At 37.2% G+C, this 13,518-nt stretch overlaps 1 protein-coding gene across 1 annotated transcript in view; it reads left to right on the top strand.

Moving 5' to 3' along the window:
• Positions 1–11,252, top strand: part of LOC117324316 (ALK tyrosine kinase receptor-like) — a 289,372-nt gene extending 278,120 nt beyond the window's left edge. Inside the window, 4 exon segments of the mRNA XM_033880102.1 lie at positions 2,247–2,348; positions 3,705–3,839; positions 7,812–7,902; positions 9,381–11,252. Coding sequence (XP_033735993.1) covers positions 2,247–2,348; positions 3,705–3,839; positions 7,812–7,902; positions 9,381–10,028 — 976 coding nt within the window. The 3' untranslated portion in view covers positions 10,029–11,252.
• Positions 11,253–13,518: the final 2,266 nt, after the last annotated feature.

Raw genomic sequence — 13,518 nt, 5'->3', positions numbered from 1 at the left:
ATGGAAGGACATGAGAGTTGACCATCCTGTCAGATGGTTGTTTATGGAAGGACAAGAGAATTGACCATCCTGTCAGATGGTTGTTTATGGAAGGACATGAGAGTTGACCATCCTGTCAGATGGTTGTTTATGGAAGGACATGAGAGTTGACAACCCTGTCAGATGGTTGTTTATGGAAGGACAAGAGAATTGACCATCCTGTCAGATGGTTGTTTATCGAAGGACATGAGAGTTGACAAGGCTGTCAGATGGGTGTTTATGGAAGGACATGAGAGTTGACCAACCTGTCAGATGGTTGTTTATGGAAGGACAAGAGAATTGACAACTCTGTCAGATGGGTGTTTATGGAAGGACATGAGAGTTGACCAACCTGTCAGATGGTTGTTTATGGAAGGACATGAGAGTTGACAACCCTGTCAGATGGGTGTTTATGGAAGGACATGAGAGTTGACCATCCTGTCAGATGGTTGTTTATGGAAGGACATGAGAGTTGACAACCCTGTCAGATAGTTGTTATGGAAGGACATGAGAGTTGACAACCCTGTCAGATGGTTGTTTATGGAAGGACAAGAGAATTGACCATCCTGTCAGATGGTTGTTTATCGAAGGACATGAGAGTTGACAAGGCTGTCAGATGGGTGTTTATGGAAGGACATGAGAGTTGACCAACCTGTCAGATGGTTGTTTATGGAAGGACAAGAGAATTGACAACTCTGTCAGATGGGTGTTTATGGAAGGACATGAGAGTTGACCAACCTGTCAGATGGTTGTTTATGGAAGGACATGAGAGTTGACAACCCTGTCAGATGGGTGTTTATGGAAGGACATGAGAGTTGACCATCCTGTCAGATGGTTGTTTATGGAAGGACATGAGAGTTGACAACCCTGTCAGATAGTTGTTATGGAAGGACAAGAGAGTTGACAACCCTGTCAGATAGTTGTTTATGAAAGGACAAGAGAGTTGACAACCCTGTCAGATGGTTGTTTATCGAAGGACATGAGAGTTGACCATCCTGTCAGATGGTTGTCTATGGAAGGACAAGAGAATTGACAACCCTGTCAGATAGTTGTCTATGGAAGGACAAGAGAATTGACAACCCTGTCAGATAGTTGTCTATGGAAGGACAAGAGAATTGACAACCCTGTCAGATAGTTGTTTATGGAAGGACATGAGAGTTGACCATCCTGTCAGATGGTTGTTTATGGAAGGACATGAGAGTTGACCATCCTGTCAGATGGTTGTTTATCGAAGGACATGAGAGTTGACCATCCTGTCAAATGGTTTGTTATGGAAGGACATGAGAGTTGACCATCCTGTCAGATGGGTGTTTATGGAAGGACAAGAGAGTTGACCATCCTGTCAGATGGGTGTTTATGGAAGGACAAGAGAGTTGACCATCCTGTCAGATGGGTGTTTATGGAAGGACAAGAGAGTTGACCATCCTGTCAGATGGGTGTTTATGGAAGGACAAGAGAATTGACAACTCTGTCAGATGGGTGTTTATGGAAGGACATGAGAGTTGACCATCCTGTCAGATGGGTGTTTATGGAAGGACATGAGAGTTGACCATCCTGTCAGATGGTTGTTTATGGAAGGACATGAGAGTTGACAACCCTGTCAGATGGTTGTTTATGGAAGGACATGAGAGTTGACCATCCTGTCAGATGGTTGTTTATGGAAGGACATGAGAGTTGACAACCCTGTCAGATGGGTGTTTATGGAAGGACATGAGAGTTGACCATCCTGTCAGATGGTTGTTTATGGAAGGACATGAGAGTTGACAACCCTGTCAGATGGTTGTTTATGGAAGGACATGAGAGTTGACAACCCTGTCAGATGGGTGTTTATGGAAGGACAAGAGAATTGACAACTCTGTCAGATGGGTGTTTATGGAAGGACATGAGAGTTGACCATCCTGTCAGATGGTTGTTTATGGAAGGACATGAGAGTTGACAACCCTGTCAGATGGTTGTTTATGGAAGGACATGAGAGTTGACCATCCTGTCAGATGGGTGTTTATGGAAGGACATGAGAGTTGACCATCCTGTCAGATGGTTGTTTATGGAAGGACATGAGAGTTGACCATCCTGTCAGATGGTTTGTTATGGAAGGACATGAGAGTTGACAACCCTGTCAGATGGTTGTTTATGGAAGGACATGAGAGTTGACCAACCTGTCAGATGGTTGTTTATGGAAGGACATGTATATTATGTAATATTATAACTGAACTTGAACTCAATTTTAGGTCCGATTATTACAAGAAAGGTGGTAAAGCTATGCTGCCAATTAAGTGGATGCCGCCAGAAGCCTTCTTGGATGGCCTGTTCACAACAAAAACTGATGTCTGGTAAGGGTTGTGTGCTTCATGTTTAGAAACTTAAGGAACTTTCTTGATTTGTTTTTGTTTTTAATTTGAAAATGTCTTTATCATTTTTTTTTTTTTTTTAATTCCCAGAACATACATGCATGTACTTATTATATATAAATAAAGAAGCTATTTGTGTTTGAACTTGTAATTTAATCAAACACTCCTATGGGCACATGGTTGAGTTGTCCAGGTTTCATTGTTATATCCTGGTATTGTTATTGTGCTGAATTTTCAATGTTAGGATTTATATTGGTAGACCATGTAGTGAGTGGTCTGACAGTCAGGTCTACAGAGCTTCCACTTCACTTAGAGAAATATTGCTCTACAGGATGGTAAACCAGATTTTCACTGTAAGAACACGCACTTGCAGAATTGTTTTCCCCACATTTACTTAATGAATATTTGTAAGAAAGGTCATTGTCGTTTCCCCAATATAACTGAATCAGAGTGTCTGAATGTAAAGACAGTTCACCTCCTGATAAACATTTTGTTTGGGTGAAATTAGTTGACACATTAATGTAATCTCCAGTTTTTTTTATGAATTTGACTTGCTTAGTATAAATACAAATTTTATTTAATATCTAATTCCATGGGTTATATTACATATTTTCTCAATGCGTTCATTAGCCCACCATCATCAGATGGTGGGTAGTAAAGTCACGTCCCAGCGTCTTTGGTCAGGCAGTCTGTAAACAATCCTTGTTGTCACTATTTCTTGAAAAGTACTGGAGGGATATTCTCAAACTTCATGTTCCTCTATGGTCCCTAGTTGTGCCAATTCAATTTTGTTTTTTGATCACAAAAATAAAATGGCCAACAGGCTGCCATCTTGGATTTTGAAAACTTAAGTTTGTTATCACTATTTGTTGAAAAGAACTGGAGGGATATTCCTCAAACTTTATGTGTATGTTCCCCATGGTTCCTTGATTTGTGCCAATTCAATTTAGATTTTTGATCAGAAAAACAAAATAGCTGACAGACAGCCATCTTTAATTTTGAGAATTGAAGTTTGTTTTCACTTTTTCTTGAAAAGTACTGGAAGGATATTCCTCAAATTTGTAGGATCCCCTTGTAGTCAGATTTTTAAGAAAGATCAAGAAAAGATAGAGAGAAAATCAGTCTGACATAGAACCAATAAAGATCATTCAATGGTGGGCACTAAGATCCCTCCTTCTGGGATTTTTTGTTGTAAAATGGCCCTCCCTATTGAGAATTTCTTTTAATATCAGGGAGAGCACTCATTATGATTAATCATTTAGACAGTACAAAAATTGTACCTTACCCTGGAGTCTATTGTGGCCTGAATCCTTGACCACAGAAAGTCTCTTGTTACAGGTCTTTCGGTATTGTGTTGTGGGAAATTTTCTCCATGGGATACATGCCTTATCCAGGACGTACAAATCAGGATGTCATGCAATTTGTAACAACAGGTGGCCGACTAGAGGCTCCAGATAACTGTCCATTGCCCATGTAAGTACTTTTGATGGATATGGTCCTCCATTGTCCTCTACCTGTAATAGTTAATAATTAACCATTGTCCTCTACCTGTAATAGTTAATAATTAACCATTGTCCTCTACCTGTAATAGTAAATAATAAACAATTGTCCCCTACCTGTAATAGTAAATAATTAACAATTGTCCTCTATCTGTAATAGTAAATAATTAACCATTGTCCTCTACCTGTAATAGTTAATAATTAACCATTGTCCTCTACCTGTAATAGTCAATAATTAGCTCACCTGCCCGAAGGGCAAGTGAGCTTATGCCATGGTGCGGCGTCCGTCTTTCCGGCCGTCCGGCCGTCCGGCGTCAACTTTTTCATTTAAACAACTTCTTCTCAATAACCAAGAGGCTCAGGAACTTCATATTGGGCCTGTAGCATACTGGGGTGAAGGGCTACCAAGTTTGTTCAAATAATTGACCTTGACCTTCATTCAAGGTCACATGGGTCAAATAGGCTATAATCTTCAAACGACTTCTTCTCAATAACCAAGAGGCCCAGGGACTTGATATTGGGCCTGTAGCATGCTGGGATGAAGGGCTACTAAGTTTGTTAAAATAAATGACTGTGACCTTCATTCAAGGTCACATTGGTCAAATAGGCTATAATCTTCAAACGACTTCTTCTCAATAACCAAGAGGCCAAGGGACTTGATATTCAGCCTGTAGCTTGCTAGGGTGAAGGACTACCAAGTTTGTTCAAATAAATGACCTTGACCTTCATTCAAGGTCACACTGGTCAAATAGGCTATTATCTTCAAACAACTTCTTCTCAATAACCAAGAGGCCCAGGAGCTTGATATTGGGCCTGTAGCATGCTGGAGTGAAGGGCTACTAAGTTTGTTCAAATAAATGGCCTTGACCTTCATTCAAGGTCACATTGGTCAAATAGGCTATAATCTTCAAACAACTTCTTCTCAATAACCAAGAGACCCAGGGACTTGATATTGGGCCTGTAGCATGCTGGGGTGAAGGGCTACAAAGTTTGTTCAAATAAATGACCTTGACCTTCATTCAAGGTCACATTTGTCAAATAGGCTATAATCTTCAAACAACTTCTTCTAAATAACCAAGAGGCCCAGGGACTTGGTATTGGGTCTGTAGCATGCTTGGGTGAAGGGCTACCACGTTTGTTCAAATGAATTGCCTTGACCTACACTTCAGGTCATATTGGTCAAATAGGCTATATTCTTCAAACGACTTCTTCTTAATAACCAAGAGGCCCAGGGACTTGATATTGGGCCTGTAGCATGCTGGGGTGAAGGGCTACAAAGTTTGTTCAAATGAATGACCCTTGACCTACATTTAAGATCACAGGGGTGAAATCGGCTTAAATCTGTAAACAATAATTTTGCGATAGCCAAGAGCCTCCTAGACCAGATATTAGGCCAATAAAATGCTGGAATGAAGGACTAGAAAATTTATTAATATGAATAAACCTAGCTTTCTATGATAATCAGCATAGTATCTGTAGAATGACTTCAATCAACTTCAAAGTTGCTGTAGAGCCAGGTGAGCGATACAGGCCCATTGTGCCTCTTGTTAACCATTGTCCTCCACCTGTAATAATTAATAATTAACCATTGTCCTCTACTTGTAATAGTCAATAATTAACCATTGTCCTCTACCTGTAATAGTTAATAATTAACCATTGTCCCCTACCTGTAATAGTAAATAATTAGCCATTGTCCTCTACCTGTAATAGTTAATAATTAACCATTGTCCTCTACCTGTAATAGTAAATAATAAACAATTGTCCCCTACATGTAATAGTAAATAATTAACCATTGTCCTCTACCTGTAATAGTTAATAATTAACCATTGTCCTCTACATGTACTAGTAAATAATAAACAATTGTCCTCTACATGTACTAGTAAATAATAAACAATTGTCCCCTACCTGTAAAAGTAAATAATTAACCATTGTCCTCTACCTGTAATAGTCAATAATTAACCATTGTCCTCTACCTGTAATAGTTAATAATTAACCATTGTCCTCTACATGTTATTCTACATAATCTACCATCGTCCTCTACATGTAATTCTATATAATCTACCATCGTCCTCTCCATGTAATTCTACATAATCTACCATCATCCTCTACATGTAATTCTACATAATTTACCATCGTCCTCTCCATGTAATTCTACATAATCTACCATCTTCCTCTACATGTAATTCTACATAATTTACCATCTTCCTCTACATGTAATTCTACATAATCTACCATCTTCCTCTACATGTAATTCTACATAATTTACCATCTTCCTCTACATGTAATTCTACATAATCTACCATCTTCCTCTACATGTAATTCTACATAATCTACCATCTTCCTCTACATGTAATTCTACATAATCTACCATCTTCCTCTACATGTAATTCTACATAATTTACCATCTTCCTCTACATGTAATTCTACATAATCTACCATCTTCCTCTACATGTAATTCTACATAATCTACCATCTTCCTCTACATGTAATTCTACATAATCTACCATCTTCCTCTACATGTAATTCTACATAATCTACCATCTTCCTCTACATGTAATTCTACCTACATAATCTACCATCTTCCTCTACATGTAATTCTACATAATCTACCATCTTCCTCTACATGTAATTCTACATAATCTACCATCTTCCTCTACATGTAATTCTACATAATCTACCATCTTCCTCTACATGTAATTCTACATAATCTACCATCTTCCTCTACATGTAATTCTACATAATCTACCATCATCCTCTCCATGTAATTCTACATAATCTACCATCTTCCTCTACATGTAATTCTACATAATCTACCATCTTCCTCTACATGTAATTCTACATAATCTACCATCTTCCTCTACATGTAATTCTACATAATCTACCATCTTTCTCTACATGTAATTCTACATAATCTACCATCTTCCTCTACATGTAATTCTACATAATCTACCATCTTCCTCTACATGTAATTCTACATAATCTACCATCTTCCTCTACATGTAATTCTACATAATTTACCATTGTCCTCTACATGTAATTCTACATAATTTACCATCTTCCTCTACATGTAATTCTACATAATTTACCATCTTCCTCTACATGTAATTCTACATAATCTACCATCATCCTCTCCATGTAATTCTACATAATCTACCATCGTCCTCTACATGTAATTCTACATAATCTACCATCTTCCTCTCCATGTAATTCTACATAATCTACCATCGTCCTCTCCATGTAATTCTACATAATCTACCATCGTCCTCTACATGTAATTCTACATAATCTACCATCGTCCTCTCCATGTAATTCTACATAATCTACCATCGTCCTCTCCATGTAATTCTACATAATCTACCATCGTCCTCTACATGTAATTCTACATAATCTACGATCGTCCTCTACATGTAATTCTACATAATCTACCATCGTCCTCTCCATGTAATTCTACATAATCTACCATCGTCCTCTACATGTAATTCTACATAATCTACCATCGTCCTCTCCATGTAATTCTACATAATCTACCATCGTCCTCTCCATGTAATTCTTCATAATCTACCATCGTCCTCTACATGTAATTCTACATAATCTACCATCGTCCTCTACATGTTATTCTATATAATCTACCATCGTCCTCTACATAATCTACCATCGTCCTCTACATGTAATTCTACATAATCTACCATCGTCCTCTACATGTAATTCTACATAATTTACCATTGTCCTCTACATGTAATTCTATATAATCTACCATCTTCCTCTACATGTAATTCTATATAATTTACCATCTTCCTTTACATGTTATTCTACATAATTTACTATTGTCCCTTAACTGTAATAGTATACACTTTACCATCGTCCCCATCTGTTATAGTACCCAGTTTAACATTACTAGTTGTCTATATCTAGAATGTACAAGTTCTATTTGCCTTTGATATTGCAGCTATCAACTGATGTCAATCTGCTGGGCAGCTATACCAGAAACAAGGCCAATCTTCACCGAGTTACTGGAGCATTTAGAGAGGTGTTTACAGGTAAGTCTGGAGTAAGGTATTCTTTTGTAATATTATATAATCCTAGTATTTCATCTGTCATTTGAGTACAGAACAAGTAATTAAGGGCTGACTAAACATCTGTTTTATCAGAACAAAAGGACCATATGGGGCCTGCGTGGATTGCTCACCTGGATATTTCAGTAATTATGACAAATCAACCTTAAGTTAGCATGTATTTCTGTCAATTTTTTCCTGAAACCAAATTGAGTGTTCTGGTTCGAAAGTTCACTAGGGTACTGACAGGTTAGTATATTATATCCCTGATATATCATCAAGAAGCCATTTGCCCATATCACAGGTTTAGTTTGATAATTAGGTCACCTTTGATGAAGTCTCAAGTGACCTGTTCTAGCCCCTTTAGTCCGTAGTTGTGTGTCTGTAAACAATTTACATTTTTGATTTCTTCTCCAAAACCTTTGAACCAAATTCAATGAAATTTGGCAGGAAGCTTCGATGGCTAAAGGTAAACCAAAACTGAGAATTGTATGGGCCCCTCCTCCCAGGAGCCTGAGGGGTGGGACCTAAAAGGGTCAAATTGACTAAAATTTCAAAAATCTTCTTCTTTACTCTCAGACATGGTGGAATTAAACACTCTTCATAGATGAAAGGGTCTTAAGGCGCTTTACCAAAATTGTAAATTTCATGACCCTGGGGTGTCATGTTTGCCCCTGGGAATGGGGTAAACTTTACTATAGTTTATACAGGGAAATCACATTTTTGACTATTATTTGTTGGATTTGTATTGGAATTCATTCTAACTTACATTGGTTAACATTATTAGGATGAGATGACATGCAGTTTGATGGTATTCACATATTGGCCCTGACTGACCCCAAGGGGCTGATGGGCGGGGCTAAAAAGGGTGCAAATCTTCTTCTTCAGACCCTAATAAGGTAGAATCAAATACTCTTCATAGGTGGAAGGATCTTAAGGTGCTTTACCAAAATTGTGAACTTCCCTGGAGGGGGATAAACTTTACCATAGGTCTAAACTTTATCAGTTTTTGAGAAGTTGAAAATATGAAAATGTTAACTCACGACAGACGCACAACGTCGGACAGAGCCAGATCGAAAAGGTCATTGAGCTTATCTCAGGTGACCTTATAAGAATTTTGATGTCCTCACTCTTGTTTTTATTAGGTAACCTTAGACACTGTCATCCATTTTAAATATTGTTATAGAAATCATACACCCTTCTTCTTATAATCATTTAGGATTGACCTTTGGGGTATTCCTGCAGTTAGCCTGTGGCTTACATATCTAGTTGACCAATAAATCCTTTCAAAAATATACAACAGGTACTGAAAAATGGTTATATTATACCATTGTAAATTGGATTTAGGTTTTAAAACTTTGGTCTTATTATAGTTATATGGTTATCAAATTGAAATTGAAATATAGGCCATAGCATTGAGTGTTTGAAAAATATCACAAAATTTGTTTTCCCTACTTTTTCAGAATCCAGATGTAATCAATGCTCAGCTTCCTGTATTTTATCCAATTCCCGCCTTAGAAAAAGAAGGAACTATTATTCGTCCTCCGGGTAATTTACCTCCCTTGGCAATGCAACCTCTCCCAGAGGAAGCATTTCATCAAGATATACATGAATCTGACTCGAGGGAGCCCTTACTCACACCTTCCAGCTGTAACCATGACGATAAGAACTGCAGTGACAACAATAATGGCTCCAAGGCCATGGACAATTCTGCACTGCAGTGCCCTAACCTGGTAGTTAGACTCACACCTCCTGATGGTGATTCCAAATCAAGTGAAAGCTCAACTCACCAGAAAAGTAGCCAATCACTGTCCAGATCAGATTCTTCGAATGCTTCTTTTGTTCCTTTCGTACTGGACGCTACAACTCAGTGTGGGGATGCTAAGCCATCTAAATCTAACAATATGTTAGCAAACAATGCTCATCTCAAACACATCTCTGCTGAAAGTAGCCCCCTTCTACCCCAGGACGAGGCCTCTAGTCAGGGAAGTCATGAAAACGATTGTAACACTAGGTCCCGGTCAGAGAGCAGCAGTGTGAAATCTACAGATCGTAAAATGGCTGCCTCTATATTTGAAAGACTGAGGAAGGGAAGCATGAAAAAGAGCTAAAACGGGAAAAATGTACTCTTCATGCCAGTTTCACTCTACTTTCAAGTTATGAGAAATTTCAGCTAAATTTTTGTAAATGTATTTAAACAAAGTTATATTTTACAATCAACATTTCATTATCTCTTGAAAAACAAGTGGAATTGAACTTTTTTTTTAATTTAACTTTTCTTCAATCATCGCTTTAAATTTCTATAATTTGATTTGCGACTTTTTTTCTATATACAATAAAAACAATACATGAAAAAAGTATGACATCAAAGTTACTGATTTTTTTCTCAAAAACGGAAATATAAAAGCTACTCTTCCAATGTACTTTTGTTGTATGAGTTTTAGCACCTTGTAATATGTGACTTTGTAAAATTAAGGAACTTGTCATTGATGAATGATTATTGGCCTTCTAGAAGTATACATGAAATGACACCATTTCCCATTTCATTGTTTAGTGTACATGTCATTGTAATATAAAAAAAATCCTCTCTTGAGCTTAAAAAACTGCAGACCAAAAAGATGGATCGAGCTATCATCTCCAGTTCTGTTTTGAAATCAATAATCAAAATTTACATTTTAACCAATTCTCCTGAGGTAAATATACCTTTAGTTTTATCTGATTATTAATCAAAATTTAGCAGTGTACATATGCATCCGAAGCATATTTTTCATGGAAGCCAGAGCATTATTTTAACATTCATTATTTTACAATGGTTTATGACAAACTGATATTAAATCATTCTGACCTTGGCCTCCCTTTCCTCAGTGTACTTTTGGCTAGTGAATTGCTTGATACAGGTTTCTATGTCCATACCAATGATTAGTTTTAGATTTATCCCTTTTTTCACCATCTCATCACCTTTAAAGTAACAATTCAAAGTTTGTTTTCCAGAACTCTTAAATATTGCCGGCATTCTAATATTCCGCACTGATTTCAAATATTATTCAGAACCATGTACTAATTGAACCATTCCATAGTTACATTGAAATTTTGACATAGTATCATAATTATGATCAAATATAAAATCACCAAAAATATCCTACATACTATATACTATACACTCCTTTATTTTTATTAGTACGTGTATTGAACTGCAGTCCATCTGTGCTTGGTTTTGAAATCCAGAATATTTTATTGCAAATGGTACACGATATCAAATGTCTTACATAATGTTGTACTTATGAATGCCTATTGTAAATATATATATATATATAATAAAGTGTTATGTTTTGTTATTGTTATTGTTTGAGCTTTACTATATCTGTGGCTTTTGAAACACTCATCCAAGTTTATTTTGTTTTCATTTCTGTGTGAAGGGAGATAACTCACGGCCTAGTGTTACAACATAAAGTTAATGATATTTGGGCAGTGCCAGCCAGTTACTGAATGGTTCTAGGTATTTAAACATAAAGTTAATGATATTTGGGCAGTGCCAGCCAGTTACTGAATGGTTCTAGGTATTTAAACATAAAGTTAATGATATTTGGGCAGTGCCAGCCAGTTACTGAATGGTTCTAGGTATTTAAACATAAAGTTAATGATATTTGGGCAGTGCCAGTCAGTTACTGAATGGTTCTATGTATTTAAACATAAAGTTAATGATATTTGGGCAGTGCCAGCCAGTTACTGAATGGTTCTAGGTATTTAAACATAAAGTTAATGATATTTGGGCAGTGCCAGCCAGTTACTGAATGGTTCTATGATATTAGGGCAGTGCCAGCCAGTTACTGAATGGTTCTATGATATTAGGGCAGTGCCAGCCAGTTACTGAATGGTTCTATGATATTAGGGCAGTGCCAGCCAGTTACTGAATGGTTCTATGATATTAGGGCAGTGCCAGCCAGTTACTGAATGGTTCTAGGTATTTAAACATCAAGTTAATGATATTTGGGCAGTGCCAGCCAGTTACTGAATGGTTCTAGGTATTTAAACATAAATAAAGTTAACGATATTTGGGCAGTGCCAGCCAGTTACTCAATGGTTCTAGGTATTTAAACATAAAGTTAATGATATTTGGGCAGTGCCAGCCAGTTACTGAATGGTTCTAGGTATTTAAACATAAAGTTAACGATATTTGGGCAGTGCCAGCCAGTTACTGAATGGTTCTAGGTATTTAAACATAAAGTTAACGATATTTGGGCAGTGCCAGCCAGTTACTGAATGGTTCTAGGTATTTAAACATAAAGTTAATGATATTTGGGCAGTGCCAGCCAGTTACTCAATGGTTCTAGGTATTTAAACATAAAGTTAATGATATTTGGGCAGTGCCAGCCAGTTACTCAATGGTTCTAGGTATTTAAACATAAAGTTAATGATATTAGGGCAGTGCCAGCCAGTTACTCAATGGTTCTAGGTATTTAAACATAAAGTTAATGATATTTGGGCAGTGCCAGCCAGTTACTCAATGGTTCTAGGTATTTAAACATAAAGTTAATGATATTAGGGCAGTGCCAGCCAGTTACTCAATGGTTCTAGGTATTTAAACATAAAGTTAATGATATTTGGGCAGTGCCAGCCAGTTACTGAATGGTTCTAGGTATTTAAACATAAATAAAGTTAACGATATTTGGGCAGTGCCAGCCAGTTACTCAATGGTTCTAGGTATTTAAACATAAAGTTAATGATATTTGGGCAGTGCCAGCCAGTTACTCAATGGTTCTAGGTATTTAAACATAAAGTTAACGATATTTGGGCAGTGCCAGCCAGTTACTGAATGGTTCTAGGTATTTAAACATAAAGTTAATGATATTAGGGCAGTGCCAGCCAGTTACTGAATGGTTCTAGGTATTTAAACATAAAGTTAATGATATTTGGGCAGTGCCAGCCAGTTACTGAATGGTTCTATGATATTAGGGCAGTGCCAGTCAGTTACTGAATGGTTCTAGGTATTTAAACATAAAGTTAATGATATTTGGGCAGTGCCAGCCAGTTACTGAATGGTTCTAGGTATTTAAACATAAAGTTAACGATATTTGGGCAGTGCCAGCCAGTTACTGAATGGTTCTAGGTATTTAAACATAAAGTTAATGATATTTGGGCAGTGCCAGCCAGTTACTGAATGGTTCTAGGTATTTAAACATAAAGTTAACGATATTTGGGCAGTGCCAGCCAGTTACTGAATGGTTCTAGGTATTTAAACATAAAGTTAATGATATTTGGGCAGTGCCAGCCAGTTACTGAATGGTTCTAGGTATTTAAACAAAGTTAATGATATTAGGGCAGTGCCAGCCAGTTACTGAATGGTTCTAGGTATTTAAACATAAAGTTAATGATATTTGGGCAGTGCCAGCCAGTTACTGAATGGTTCTAGGTATTACAACATAAAGTTAATGATATTAGGGCAGTGCCAGCCAGTTACTGAATGGTTCTATGATATTTGGGCAGTGCCAGCCAGTTACTCAATGGTTCTATGATATTAGGGCAGTGCCAGCCAGTTACTGAATGGTTCTAGGTATTTAAAGAAAGCAGTCTATTTCTCAGAGTAAGTTTCTACAACATAAA

This window comes from Pecten maximus, chromosome 3 (assembly GCF_902652985.1).
Source record: "Pecten maximus chromosome 3, xPecMax1.1, whole genome shotgun sequence".
NCBI classification, from domain to species: Eukaryota; Metazoa; Mollusca; class Bivalvia; order Pectinida; family Pectinidae; genus Pecten; species Pecten maximus.
This window is presented reverse-complemented; position numbering and strand designations above follow the sequence as displayed.